General features: G+C 41.5%; 1 protein-coding gene across 1 annotated transcript in view; it reads right to left on the reverse strand.

Annotated features, from left to right (window-relative positions):
• LOC136880840 (lipase 3) overlaps positions 1-13,881 on the reverse strand; it is a 133,394-nt gene that overhangs the window by 55,140 nt on the left and 64,373 nt on the right. Inside the window, exon 3 of the mRNA XM_067153384.2 lies at positions 996-1,110. Coding sequence (XP_067009485.2) covers positions 996-1,110 — 115 coding nt within the window. The remainder of the gene's footprint in view (positions 1-995; positions 1,111-13,881) is intronic.

Consider the following 13,881-nt stretch of genomic DNA (forward strand, 5'->3'; position numbering starts at 1 on the left):
GACATTGTAACAGCATTTCGGAGAGAGGTGTCACACGTTAGCGATACACGTGCAGCGAATGGTATTCAGCGCCTGCCCCACCATTGGCAACGCACAGTGGAAACCTTGGGTGATTATTTCGAAGGTCTGCAGCCAGTGGAGACCTGACCTTTATATGTAGTCTTGTGTATTTGCTGTCTATACCATAATGAAACAATGTTTACCAACGGCCTGTGTTCTGTCGCTTTCCTACGAGAATCTCCTGAAGTTAGAATTTGTCTTCAGGCAATGTGCCTAAATACATGCCCTATATTTCCAAATGCATATCTAATATTTTCCGTGTTGTCTCACGTTCGCGAGAAAAAAAATAGTTGACATAACTTATGACTCGACCCTCGTATTAGAAATGTTTCTAACGTGTAAGTTCCTACGACAATGGTAATTTAAATATGATAGCACCACTGTTACTCCCCCTAAGCTGTCAGCTAGTAATAATAATAATAATAATAATAATAATAATAATAATAATAATAATAATAATAATCATAATAATCGTAATCATATGGCTTCAGTCACGGAGTTAACTATGGAGGGTAGCTATGATCTACATCTTTCTCCTTGACTCTGGAGGCCTAGGAATGGACTATATTTTTAACAGGGTCTCTCTGCCTTGAGTGTGGTTACTATGGAGTGAAGTTGCTAATACATTAATTATTATTGCTCTGAAGACGATCCTGGGACCAGGATCGAAACACGTCAGCAGATTATTAACGTTACGCGACCTAATATCACCATATTATTATGCCATTTAGTGGTTGTGAAAGTCTACGTATTAAAATAAATTACAGCTTTAAAAACTACATAAATCCGGGATAAAATATCTTGGCAATAAAACTAAGAAACTCGCGGTCCTTAGGATGCCGTGCTATTTTGTCCGGGACTTATCAAGCGTGCAAAATTTACTTTCAACTTACAATGAGGGAGGGAAAAAGAGAAAATGCTTACTTTGCAGGTACCTGAAATTCCAGAACTCCGGCTCCTCTGCTGTCATATTGATGTGTTTCTTGGAGTAGAGGTTACCACGGAGGTTCCCCATCCAGACGTCGTAGCCTGCGTCACACAACTTATATCCTGTCAAACAACAGTATTCAGATATAATAGTATTATCGTAAGAGTTCTTGCGTATATCGTGAAACTGGAGGAAAATTAAACATAACAATAATTAATATCCGAGTATCTAAAGGTAAATTAACTTTTGAGTTCATATAAGATTCGAATTCCACGTTTTGATCAGATTGTGTTAATTCAATTTCCATTTCCTTCAACTTATTTTTTTTTTTTTTTTTTTTTTTGCTATTTGTTTTACGTCGCACCGACACAGATAGGTCTTATGGCGACGATGGGACAGGAAAGGGCTAGGAGGGAAAAAGAAGTGACCGTGGCTTTAATTAAGGTACAACCCCAGCATTTGCTTGGTGCGAAAATGGGAAACCACGGAAAACCATCTCCAAGGCTGCCGATAGTGGAGTTCGAACCCACTATCTCCCGAATCCTGGATACTGTCCGCACTTAAGCGACTGCAGCTATAGAGCTTGGCGAGACCCAATGTCAGACTGAACTCAGCTAAGGAAACCGTGGTCGCCAAAACACTCACAATTTCACAGCACCTTTCACTCGCCTCTTACAACATACAGGGGATACTGTGGACGTATGCTACAACCTATATTCATACGGGGTAAGCAGAGCGATGTTGGTTCGACTCATTTCTTTGTGATTTAATGATAAGAGGTGGGCAATGAAACAAAACCTCAAAGTGAGTTAAAAATAGAGTAGTTAGTTCACAGATATATGCAGGATGCACGCTGAAACGCATGACAATCTAAAATAAACATGTATGTACGAAGATCTAATCATTTATAGGAATTGTTGCGTTTGTTTTTCTTCTTTCTAATTTGTCGGAATGTCTGCATGCCACCACATTTCTCCCGGCAGGATGTTTTGTGTCAAGAGTTGTACGTCTTGTGAGATGAAAGGAAGATTATGCACTCTCTTTACTTTTGTTGGGCGATGACTTGGCAACTCTGTAGTACTTGCTCATCGTGCACGCATTCCTTTCTCAGCCGTTCACCCACATACCTATAGGCGTGACTCCCCTCGTAACCGAGATAACTTACGTCACGGTTATTAGCCACTGTTATCAAAGATCCGGTTGTAATAGGACGTGCAAAGTCACTGCTTGGTAAACATCCGCGTTAATAGGTGCACATCAGGTGTCTTTTACATGATGGATGTGGCCTTCTGAGCTCGATTTAAACGTGCAAGCCTCTCTCTAATCGAAGTTCCTGGCGGCGATTACAGAAGGGCAGGGATTCCCAACCATTGTGCCAGGAAATTATTGAAATGCGCCGTGAAATTTCGCCATTTGTATTTTAAAAAACAACTACTACTCAAATCAATTGCCAGTTGATCGTCTGGATTCCTTCTGGTTAACCCTGCAGTGGTCGCACAGGGTTTTCGATATGGTTTTTATTGTTCCTGTTGCCGGCATGCACCAAGCACCCCCTTCCCCCCTCCCAGAAACACGATAAGCAATCTTCAGTTGTCCTTGACAGTTCATTGCGACCATTTTTGCTTGCCATTATTTTTCAAAACTCTCGTTCTTGCTTTAGGGCCGGTATTATAATAGAGGTTTAAACTGTTGGTTCAGTTTAAACGTCGGTTTATCTGTTAGTCGTGTATTATAAAACTTAATCTTAAGTTTAACTAGAGATTAATTTTACTGCCACTCATCTACCGTTTAAACTGAAGATTAAGAATACATAATCTTACAATATGGCAGAATGAATGGATCTCGAAGATATGTTTGAGGTGTTTGAAGAAATACTAAGCGATGACGAAGAACTGGTTCAAATTATTGAAGGACCACGGGCACTACGAGTTTTCCGAGCAAGGGTATGAAAAATGGTTTTTAAATATGTTTAGGCTTGCAAAACAGACTGTCATAATCCTATTTCAGCAAATTGGTGCTAGAATAAAACATGCAACGAAAAGGTAACAATGTAAAAATGACTTTTTGAATTGTTTGTATGTCAAAAGTGTAAATTTTAGAAAATAAAGTAACTTCCTTCTATTTCAGAAATCATGTTGTAGAACCCCTCAGTCAGCTACTAATAGCGTTGCGGTTTTATGCCTCCCGTAGTATGTTTATTAAAATGGGAATTTCGAAGGAATTCATAAGGCCACTGTTTCACGGTCTATATAAATATCTCTTAACTAATTGCGCAAGCAATTCTATTTCCTTACAAGTAAAATCAGGACAATCTTTATTGCCTTTATCCGCCATTTTACTTACAAGAAGTAAACAAAACATTATCGATAGTCATCTTTTCTTGCAAGTCACTGCTACCAAGATCGTATATTTCCTTCTTCACCTCAGTTTAACTTAGGCCGACCATTATAAGACTCAACATCGGTTTAAACTCAAGTTACAGTTTAACTCAATCTTCAGTTTAAACCCTCATTATCATACCGGCCCTAAATATTTGGACTTTTTTTTTAGAATGGATGAAGCGAATGCCGCTTGGAGGAATCTCAAAATGTAGAAGTTATATGTGCAAATGAAAGAAATAATCGTAGTAACGCGACCAGTGAAGTAAAGATAGACATCCTTCGTCCATCCCAAGTGCCAAAACTGCATTTGTGGAGAACATGGAAAACTTGTTCGCGGTATTTACACTGACTGACAGAGCAAATGCAACACCAAGGAGGAGTGGTTCGAAAGGGATGAAAGTTGGGGAAAAAACAGAGTCGGCACGGAAGAATAATTGATGTTTATTTCAAACCGATATGCAGGTTACACAATGCGCACGGCATCGACTCAGTAGGATGTAGGACCACCGCGAGCGGCGATGCACGCAGAAACACGTCGAGGTACAGAGTCAATAGGAGTGCGGATGGTGTCCTGAGGGATGGTTCTCCATTCTCTGTCAACCATTTGCCACAGTTGGTCGTCCGTACGAGGCTGGGGCAGAGTTTGCAAACGGCGTCCAATGAGATCCCACACGTGTTCGATTGGTGAGAGATCCGGAGAGTACGATGGCCACGGAAGCATCTGTACACCTCGTAGAGCCTGTTGGGAGATGCGAGCAGTGTGTGGGCGGGCATTATCCTGCTGAAACAGAGCATTGGGCAGCCCCTGAAGGTACGGGAGTGCCACCGGCCGCAGCACATGCTGCACGTAGTGGTGGGCATTTAACGTGCCTTGAATACACACTAGAGGTGACGTGGAATCATACGCAATAGCGCCCCAAACCATGATGCCGCGTTGTCTAGCGGTAGGGCGCTCCACAGTTACTGCCGGATTTGACCTTTCTCCACGCCGACGCCACACTCGTCTGCGGTGACTATCACTGACAGAACAGAAGCGTGACTCATCGGAGAACTCGACGTTCCGCCATTCCCTCATCCAAGTCGCTCTAGCCCGGCACCATGCCAGGCGTGCACGTCTATGCTGTGGAGTCAATGGTAGTCTTCTGAGCGGACGCCGGGAGTGCAGGCCTCCTTCAAGCAATCGACGGGAAATTGTTCTGGTCGATATTGGAACAGCCAGGGTGTCTTGCACATGCTGAAGAATGGCGGTTGACGTGGCGTGCGGGGCTGCCTCCGCTTGGCGGCGGATGCGCCGATCCTCGCGTGCTGACGTCACTCGAGCTGCGCCTGGACCCCTCGCACGTGCCACATGTCCCTGCGCCAACCATCTTCGCCACAGGCGCTGCACCGTGGACACATCCCTATGGGTATCGGCTGCGATTTGACGAAGCGACCAACCTGCCCTTCTCAGCCCGATCACCATACCCCTCGTAAAGTCGTCTGTCTGCTGGAAATGCCTCCGTTGACGGCGGCCTGGCATTCTTAGCTATACACGTGTCCTGTGGCACACGACAACACGTTCTACAAACCATGATGTCGGCTGAGAAATCACGGTACGAAGTGGGCCATTCGCCAACGCCGTGTCCCATTTATCGTTCGCTACGTGCGCAGCACAGCGGCGCATTTCACATCATGAGCATACCTCAGTGACGTCAGTCTACCCTGCAATTGGCATAAAGTTCTGACCACTCCTTCTTGGTGTTGCATTTGCTCTGTCAGTCAGTGTACATTGAAGTTCATTGAACTGATGTTGTCATACTCTTGAATGTGTTTCACAAGAATTTGATTCCTGTTTATTTTATACTGTGCCACAAAATTCAGACGTAGATTAAAAGTTTCATATTTGTGTTGTATAATTTCATACGCAAAATACTCAGGAAAATTATTTACCAAAATAATGCAAAAAATAACGGAATAAGAAGACTTATTCCGGTAGATTTGGGGCCAGGTAAAAAAAATTAAAAAAGTGTTTTAAGTTAAATGTTTTGTCTCTTCACACGTTCAGGTAAATAGTTCAGTCTTTCTAGTTTTAAAAATACCTTAATTATGAAGATAGTGCTTCAATGTAAACTATAAACATGTCAAATGCCTTCAAAGAAATGAACTAATCCCACATTAACAGTAATAGCATTGAAAACATCACTGAATTAAAAATAGCAAGGAGAAAAACTGGTATGAGTGACCCGTTCGTTGTGGCCACTAAACTGCTAGGTGAGGAGCGTTAATTCGCACCGGTACTAACAAATCGAACCAAACCCCTCCTCCCGACGGGAGTAGGGGGCTTACATTCAGAGATAGTACTAAAATCTTTAAAATGCACGCGACCACTCCAGGGTTAAGCATGACAAATAAATTGGCCTGTTAAATAAACAAAAAGAGCTGTTACATTGTTTCTGCCTCACTGGCGTGTGAACAACATAAACTCAATTTGCAGAATTCGTCTGTCTAACATCAACAACGATCTACGGTGTTGCGTGTTCGAACCTTCGACCCAAGAGTTCCAAGATTTGCAGACTACTGTATTTTAATCTCAAGTGTCCCCCTGTAGATCAGTGTTAGAGTGCTGGCCACTGAATCCCAAGATTGCGGGTGCCGACTCAACGAAGGTAGTCACGATTTTTTTCTTTACTCTTTGTTTTACATCGCACCTACTCTGATAGCTCTTATGCCGACGATGGGATAGGATAGGGAAAGGAGTGGGAAGGAAGCGACCATGGCCTTAATTAAGGTAGAGTCTCGGCATTTGCCTGGTGTGAAAGTGGGAAACCACGGAAAACCATCTTCAGGGCTGCCGACAATGAGCTCGAACCCACTACCTCCCAAATGCCAGCTGATAATTACGCGATCCAAGCCCCGCGGCCACTTGCTCGGTAGATACGCTTATTTAGGGTGGAAGAAAGTCCATTCGACATTCCAGGTGGCAGCAGCATGTCGGTATCTAAAAGATACATTTGGTGTTTTCCCGAAGGAATTAATTGAAACTCAGCCATTCAGTTTCTTTGTCTGAACGGAACAGAATGTCCAAATTGACGCGCAAGCAGCCCAGTGGCATCAGAACACTGAGCCTGCACGCATAGCTGCGGTCTTGTTCTTATTAATTTGTTATCTTATCAGTTTAACATAAGTTACCACTAACTACTTTAATGGGTTTCGAAGACACTGAGGTGCCGGAATTTTGTCCATCAGGAGTTATTTTACGTGCCTGTGAATCTACTGACACGACGCTTGCGTATTTGAACACCTTCGAAAGGGGCTACTAGTGAACTGAACCAGGAATGAACCTACCAACTAGAGCTCAGAAGACCAACACTCTATCACTCTCAGCCGAGAATAATAATAATAAATAATAATAAATGAAATAATGTCATAATAAAAATAGCATTGAAGATATCATTAAATTAAAAAATAAAATAACAAGGAGGAAAATGGGTATTATTATTATTATTATTATTATTATTATTATTATTATTATTATTATTATTATTATTATTATTATTATTATTATTATTAATTATTATTATTATTATTATTATATCTGCCTCTGTGGATCGGCGGTAGAGTGTCGGCCTCCGGATCCCAGGATAGCGGGTTCAAACCCGGCAGAGGTAGTCGGATTTTTGAAGGGCGGAAAAAAGTCCATTCGACACTCCATGTCGTACGATGTCGGCATGTAAAAGATCTCTGGTGACACATTTGGTGTTTACCCGACAAAATTAATTAAATCTCAGCCATAGACGCCCAAGAGAGTTTCGGTTTACTTGGCCTGCCATCTAGTGGGGGCCTAGAGTAAAACGGAACGTCGAAATTGACGAGCAGACAGCCAGATGGCGTCAAATTGAAATGTCTGCACACGGTAGCTGAGGCCATACGATTATTATTAATTTTATTATTTATTATTTATTATTATTATTATTATTATTATTATTATTATTATTATTATTATTAATCGATACGGCCACCTGTGGGCCACGTTTACACAATCTTCCTTCTGTCACGCAGACTGATACCCTTCTCTTTACACTCTCGCCAAAGATTCTTGAGTCTTTGACTTCTTCTTGCTCGTTCTTCCACCGAGATGTTCCGTGGCTTCGCATGTTGCTCTTCAGACGCATCCCTCAATCCCGCAACCTTATTATTATTATTATTATTATTATTATTATTATTATTATTATTATTATTTTATGTTTACCCCTTAGTCCCGTTTCCTGATTCGCAGCCGAGTATGAGGTGAGATGACATTATACTGGCTTATATTTTACGGCAGGATGCCCTTCCTGGCGGCGACCGCAGTTGACGAAAGTGAAGTGAATGATGGTGAATGAAACTGGGTAAGGAGGTGGAAGAAATAGTTACTGTCCCGACATTTACCTGGAGGTGAAAATTGTAAACCACTAAAAACATTCTCAGGACAGCCAACAGTGGGTTTCGAACCCACTTGTCTCCCGAATAAAGAGCTTAGTTCCATAGCAGTAGCGCGGTAACGCGGGTAGCCACTCCGCTCGGTTTTATTTATTTATTTATTTTTAATTTTTTTATTTTTTATTTTTGCTATTTGCTTTACGTCGCACCGACACAGATAGGTCTTATGGCGACGATGGGATAGGAAAGGCCTAGGAAGTGGAAGGAAGTGGCCGTGGCCTTAATTAAGGTACAGCCTCGGCATTTGTCTGGTGTGAAAGTGGGAAACCACGGAAAACCATCTTCAGGGCTGCCGACAGTGGGGCTCGAACCCACTATCTCCCGATTACTGGATACTGGCCGCACTTAAGCGACTGCAGCTATCGAGCTCGGCATTATTATTATTATTATTATTATTATTATTATTATTATTATTATTATTATTATTATTATTATTCCTTTCTTCAATCTTGGCCAGCTGTGGAAGACGTGAACATCATGACCTTTTCGGCTCCTTGCCTTCCTCCAGTATTTATCTTCATTTTTCACAATGTTCCCTCCTCCTTTCCTCCGTCCGGACTGATTACCTTTGCTTCTTCTCTTTCTTCTTGAACCCCCAAAATTCCTTCATTGTTTTTCTGAAAAAGGCTTTATCAAATGTCTCGTTTCTCATGATAACCAGATCAGCCATATCCCGTTTATAATCATCATCAACATGATGCCCAGTATCATTAGGGAGTTAATGGTGAAAAATCCAGCTGTAAATATGTTAATATTACAGGAAAGTATTTTTTGAAGAGGATTTCTTTCCAGGAACTCTCTGCTCTACCAAACAGGGAAAGCTTTGATAAACAAATCTCCCGTCATTAGTTTCTAAGAAACGTCTTAACTTGCCTTGCATGGTAACAATGTTGCGGCACTGTGTTTTCTATGCGGTCCGACCTTAATGTTATAAAAGGTGGTAGCAGAAATGCCCGAATTTGAAGGTGGTATGCGAAGTAGCTCCATAGGAATGAGTTTTTGAATCACTGACCACCCACATATGCGTTTACAAGACTATCTACATTGTAAATTACTCCCTCTTGACCACGTACGAAAATTTTTGTTCGTTGGCTACTTAATGGCATCAATGCTTTCATTATTTGCATTTCATTTCGACCCCCGAAAGCCTTGCAGGCGGCCATGGATCACGGGTGACGATGGCGTTTGAGTGGCAGTGGATCTAGCGCCGAGGATGTCTTGGTATGACCGAGACAAAATAACCCGTGCCGATAGGGGATATGGGAATAACCCTATTGTTAGAACGGGCTTCCCATAACTACTTTTTTACAGAGGGGCTAGAAGTAGTTGGCGGAGGACTAGCATTTCCCCCTCGAGGTTACCCTGCTCGGCTCCACGGCTAAATGGTTAGTGTATTGCCCTTTGGTCCAAAGGGTCCCGGGTTCGATTCCCGGTCGGGCCGGGGATTTTAACCTTCATTGGTTAATTTCAATGGCTCGGGGGCTGGATGTTTTGTCGTTTTCAGCATTAGAATTCCAAACAGTTAGGACCTCATCTTCACATACATCTTCACAACTCAGGTCTCTGCGGAGTCCGAACGCCATTATTACGGATTATTATTATTATTTTCTGGGCTATGTTTCTGCGTTAGTACTTCACGTGCTGGTCATTGACTTGTGGCGTGGTAGAGCCTCATGACGTCACACCACAAAACAGGAGCGCATAATAAGATAGCACTACTCACACCGTCACACCCAGAACGAGGCAAACCTAGGCATTTCTATTCCTCGAGAGTTCTGGAGTAAAATATTAATTAGCTTATAAGAAATACTTGTGAAAAATTTTAGCCCTATACCTCTCCAGGAAGTGTAAAATTTAGTAATATTTTGTTTAGGTTAGTTACCTCAATTTCACCCCGTTTATCATTAAACATGTCAATAACATTTGTAGTTTCCCTAATCAACTTATAAGAAAACCGTATGCCAAATCTCAGGTCTCTAGCTTGGTGGGAATGTAAAAATTAATGACATTGTAATTATGACAGTTACTCCAATTTGATCCATTTAATCATGAAACATCGGAATAAAACATCTTCGCTTTTCATAATTATGTCATAAGAAACATCTGTGCCAAATTATATCCCTCTAAAAAATGTGCAATTTAGTGATATTGTTTCTAGGATAATTACCCCAATTTCATCCCCATGTATTGGAAAACATAGGAATAGAACATCTTTACTTTTTCCAATTACCTTACAAGCAACACCTGCGCAAAATTTCAGCCCTCTAGCTTCATGGGAAGTGTAAGAACTAGTGATGAGGGAGTCAGTCATGGCTTTCGTTTTTAAACATAGCGAATATTGCGTAAAAGCCATGAAGCTTCTAGAGAGATTGGATATTTATGAAAAATGAAGGCCTTATAACTTGGTCTTATTTCTGATCATTTCCCGACGCAAGAGTAATCAAAGAATAGAACGAAACGGTCATTCATTGGTACTCAAACAAACAGAAATTTTGACATAGCATCTCTAGTATCTGCTGTTGCATTTTTTATTCAAGTCCTTGTTCATCATACAGTACATGTTGTTGAGTCATCAGTCTATAGACTGGTTTGATGTAGCCCTCCATGCCACCCTATCCTGTGTTAATCTTTTCATTTCTACGTAATTACTACATACTAGATTTGTTCTAATCTTCTTGTCATATTTATACCTTGGTCAACTCTACCGTTCTTACCATCTACACTTCCCTGAAAACTCAACAACAAGTCTTAAGATGTGTCCTATCATTCTACCTCTTCTTCCTGTCAAATTTAGCCAAATCGATACCCTCTCAACAATTCGATTCAGAATTATCTTCATTTGCGAGTCGATCTGCTCATCTCACGTTCAGCATTCTTCTGTAACACCATATTTCAGAAGCTTCTATTCCCTTTCTTCAGATATAAAATCAGGAAAACGTTCTCTTTGCATTGATACATTCAATGGTTAAAGGTAAATGTGCAATTTGGTCGTCCATAAATGGTCATTTACTGTAGCATTCTCATTAAGCTAAAATTTGTACGTAAATTTTATTTCGGATAATTTTTACACATACCGTGTATCTCATAATCTGGTTAGACGGAAGAGAGGGTCAAATAGCCCTAATCGTTCGAGAAAAATCCACAGTACGTAAATATAATAAGGTATGAGAATATATTATTTATTCCTAAAAATTAGAACCCTTTTCTTAATCATCGTTATCCGCTCGATTAGGTTAGCAGTTTGCCTTTCTCTACCACTACGAGCGCTAATATGAGTCCATGCATTGTTTCATTTAAGCACCGCTACGAGCGCTAATGTGAAACAATTCAGACTTTCACTTAAGCCCTTATGAATACATGCGGTGTGGACATTTTTGAAAAAAATCAAAATATTCTTAGGGAATTGAACCAAGGAACACATTACAGAAAGAATTATGTAAATAAGTTAATTTGGCTAGGATTTGAATGAAAAGGAAACGACTACAGAAACAAGCGATTTTAGGCTGTTTTTCCGGAACTGCATTTAGGCCGGAAAAATTTTTCCATTTTTTATTTTTTATTTTTTGTTCAAGACACAGAATTTGAAACCTTTCCGGCTCCTTTAGCTCTTCAACTTTCGATACAACAGAGGAAATTGCTTAATGTTACGTTTTTCGTAGTATGGGGACCCCTACTTAGTCTGCTAAGAAACATTTTCAACATTAAAATAAATCTAATCAAATCTTACTTCAGAACGTTATGACAGAACTAGAAAAGGTTCTAGGCCATAGCGCGGGAGCAGCAGGTGTTGGAACATACGCACAGTTCCAATATGCACCATTTAAATATTGTAACAGCGACTCAAAATCACCGTGCATAACTTGACACTTGTGATGTCACATGTCCTGTCTCGAGTGCAGCTCGGTGTGAGGAGACGGAAGACTGCTTTGTTGACCAATCCGCCACAAGCACTTCACAGCGGAAACCTCGCATACATAATGTATGTAGACTGCGGCATGCTGCTTCACTATCATCACGTACAGTACAAGCTAAGCGAGCTTTTCAAAAGTACTACTCCCTCCTTTCTTTATCCTCTTTGTTCGATTCTATTCTCCCTCCTCTCGCCCATACAAGCTGTCTCTCAAGAAAAATAGCCCACGATCAAAGAGAAGAAAATATCGATCATTTAAAAATGTATGGACCAAGAGACAAATGTATACCATTTAAAGAGTTCGTTCTTTTAATGGAAACATATTTATGTCGATATGACTAATAATTGGGAACATGCATCATTTTCAAAAATATTTTTTTTGAAAAGTACACCAATGAAATAGTACGTAAACGTGTTGCATTGTGGTATGTTGCCTTGTTTTCTACCATTAAAAAAATATTTAAAAGTGCCTTTCCGCAAGGCGAGTGAAACGGCCTCTGACGTAAGCGGCGCGCTGTGACGTCACGATCCAGTACCGCATGGAGCTCTACCAGCCGTTGTGCATCAGCCGTTGCTAAAAGCCGATTGTTTATTGTTCATGATCGCGAATAACTTCGAAATGACAGAAGAAAGGTTCAAAACAGCACAGTCAGATAATCTACCATGTGTAGATGTCATCATTCTTGAAAAATGTGACTTTTGTGGCCGCAGAAATTCGCGAATAACAAGCAAGTTTGTAAGTGGCGTCTTTTATATACGTGCAATGTACTGTAACCCATAGTATTAGGATAACAACGAACCTGGATAGATATCACATCACTTTCAACATTTCCTTCTAGACTGATTCCCCTATTAAAGAATAACATTACATTTTCGGGCTTTCAGCATTAGTAAAGTAAGAAATCGGATTTCAGCACTAACATAAACATATAGGTAGCATTATAGTACTAGTCCGCTTCTGTGGTGTAGTGGTTAATGTGTGCCACTCCCGGAGGCCCGGTTTCGATTCCCGGCTCTGCCATGAAAGTTGAAAACAAATAGTACGAGAGCTGGAACGGGATCTACTCAGCCTCGGGAGGTCAACTGAGTAGAAGGGTTTCGAATCCCACCTCAGCCATCCTCGAAGTGGTTTTTCGTATTTTCCTACTTCTCCTCCAGGCACCTAAGGCCGTTTCCTTCCCTCTTCCTTGTCTATCCCTTCCGATCCTCCCATCCTCCAACAAGGCCCCTGTTGAGCATAACAGGTGAGGCCGCCTGGGCGAGGTAATGGCCCTCCTCACCAGTTGCATCACCATACTCAAAGTCTCACGTTCCAGGACACTGCCCTTGAGGTGGTAGAGGTGAAATCCCTCGCTGAGTCTGAGAGAAAACCAACCCTGAAGGATAAACTGATTAAGAAAGAAAGAAAGAAAGAAGGAAAGAAAGAAAGAAAGATCATAGTACTATAGGGCTATAATCTATCATTCCCCAAAAAATATATATTTATGGTTGGGACAACTGGCCTAACCACTTCCGGCGCCCATGAAAGAGAATTAAATATCTTTGTGAAGGGAAAAAGTTAAACATGATAAAGATAAATATGACTTCATCTAGTTTTCACAAGTCGGGCTGAGTGGTTCAGACTGTTGAGGTGCTGGCCTTCTGACCGCAACTTGGCAGGTTCGATCCTGGTTCAGTCCGGTGGTAGTTGAAGGTGCTCAAATACGTCAGCCTCGTGTCGGTAGATTTACTGGCACGTAAAAGAACTCCTGCAGGACTAAATTCCTGCACATCGGCGTCTCCGAAAATTGTAGAAGTAGTTAGCGGGGCGTGAAGCCAATAACATTAATTACATTTGGCTTTTAACAAGCTGAGCATATCAGGAAAGAAAAGTGTCCTGGTGACATTTTAGTCGCTCAATACAGGAATGTCTTTGGGTGCTGTGACTTTTACAGCTGTTTGCTTTACGTCACACCGTCACATATAGGTCTTATGGCGACGATGGGACAGGAAAGGCCTAGGAATGGGAACAAAGCGGCCGTGGCCCTAGGTACAGCCTCAGTATTTGCCTGGTGTGAAAATGGGAAACCACGGAAAACCATCTTCAGGGCTGCCGGCAGTGGGGTTCAAAACTCACTATCTCCCGGATGCGAGCTCACAGCTGC

Source organism: Anabrus simplex, chromosome 9 (assembly GCF_040414725.1).
Source record: "Anabrus simplex isolate iqAnaSimp1 chromosome 9, ASM4041472v1, whole genome shotgun sequence".
Lineage (NCBI taxonomy): Eukaryota > Metazoa > Arthropoda > Insecta > Orthoptera > Tettigoniidae > Anabrus > Anabrus simplex.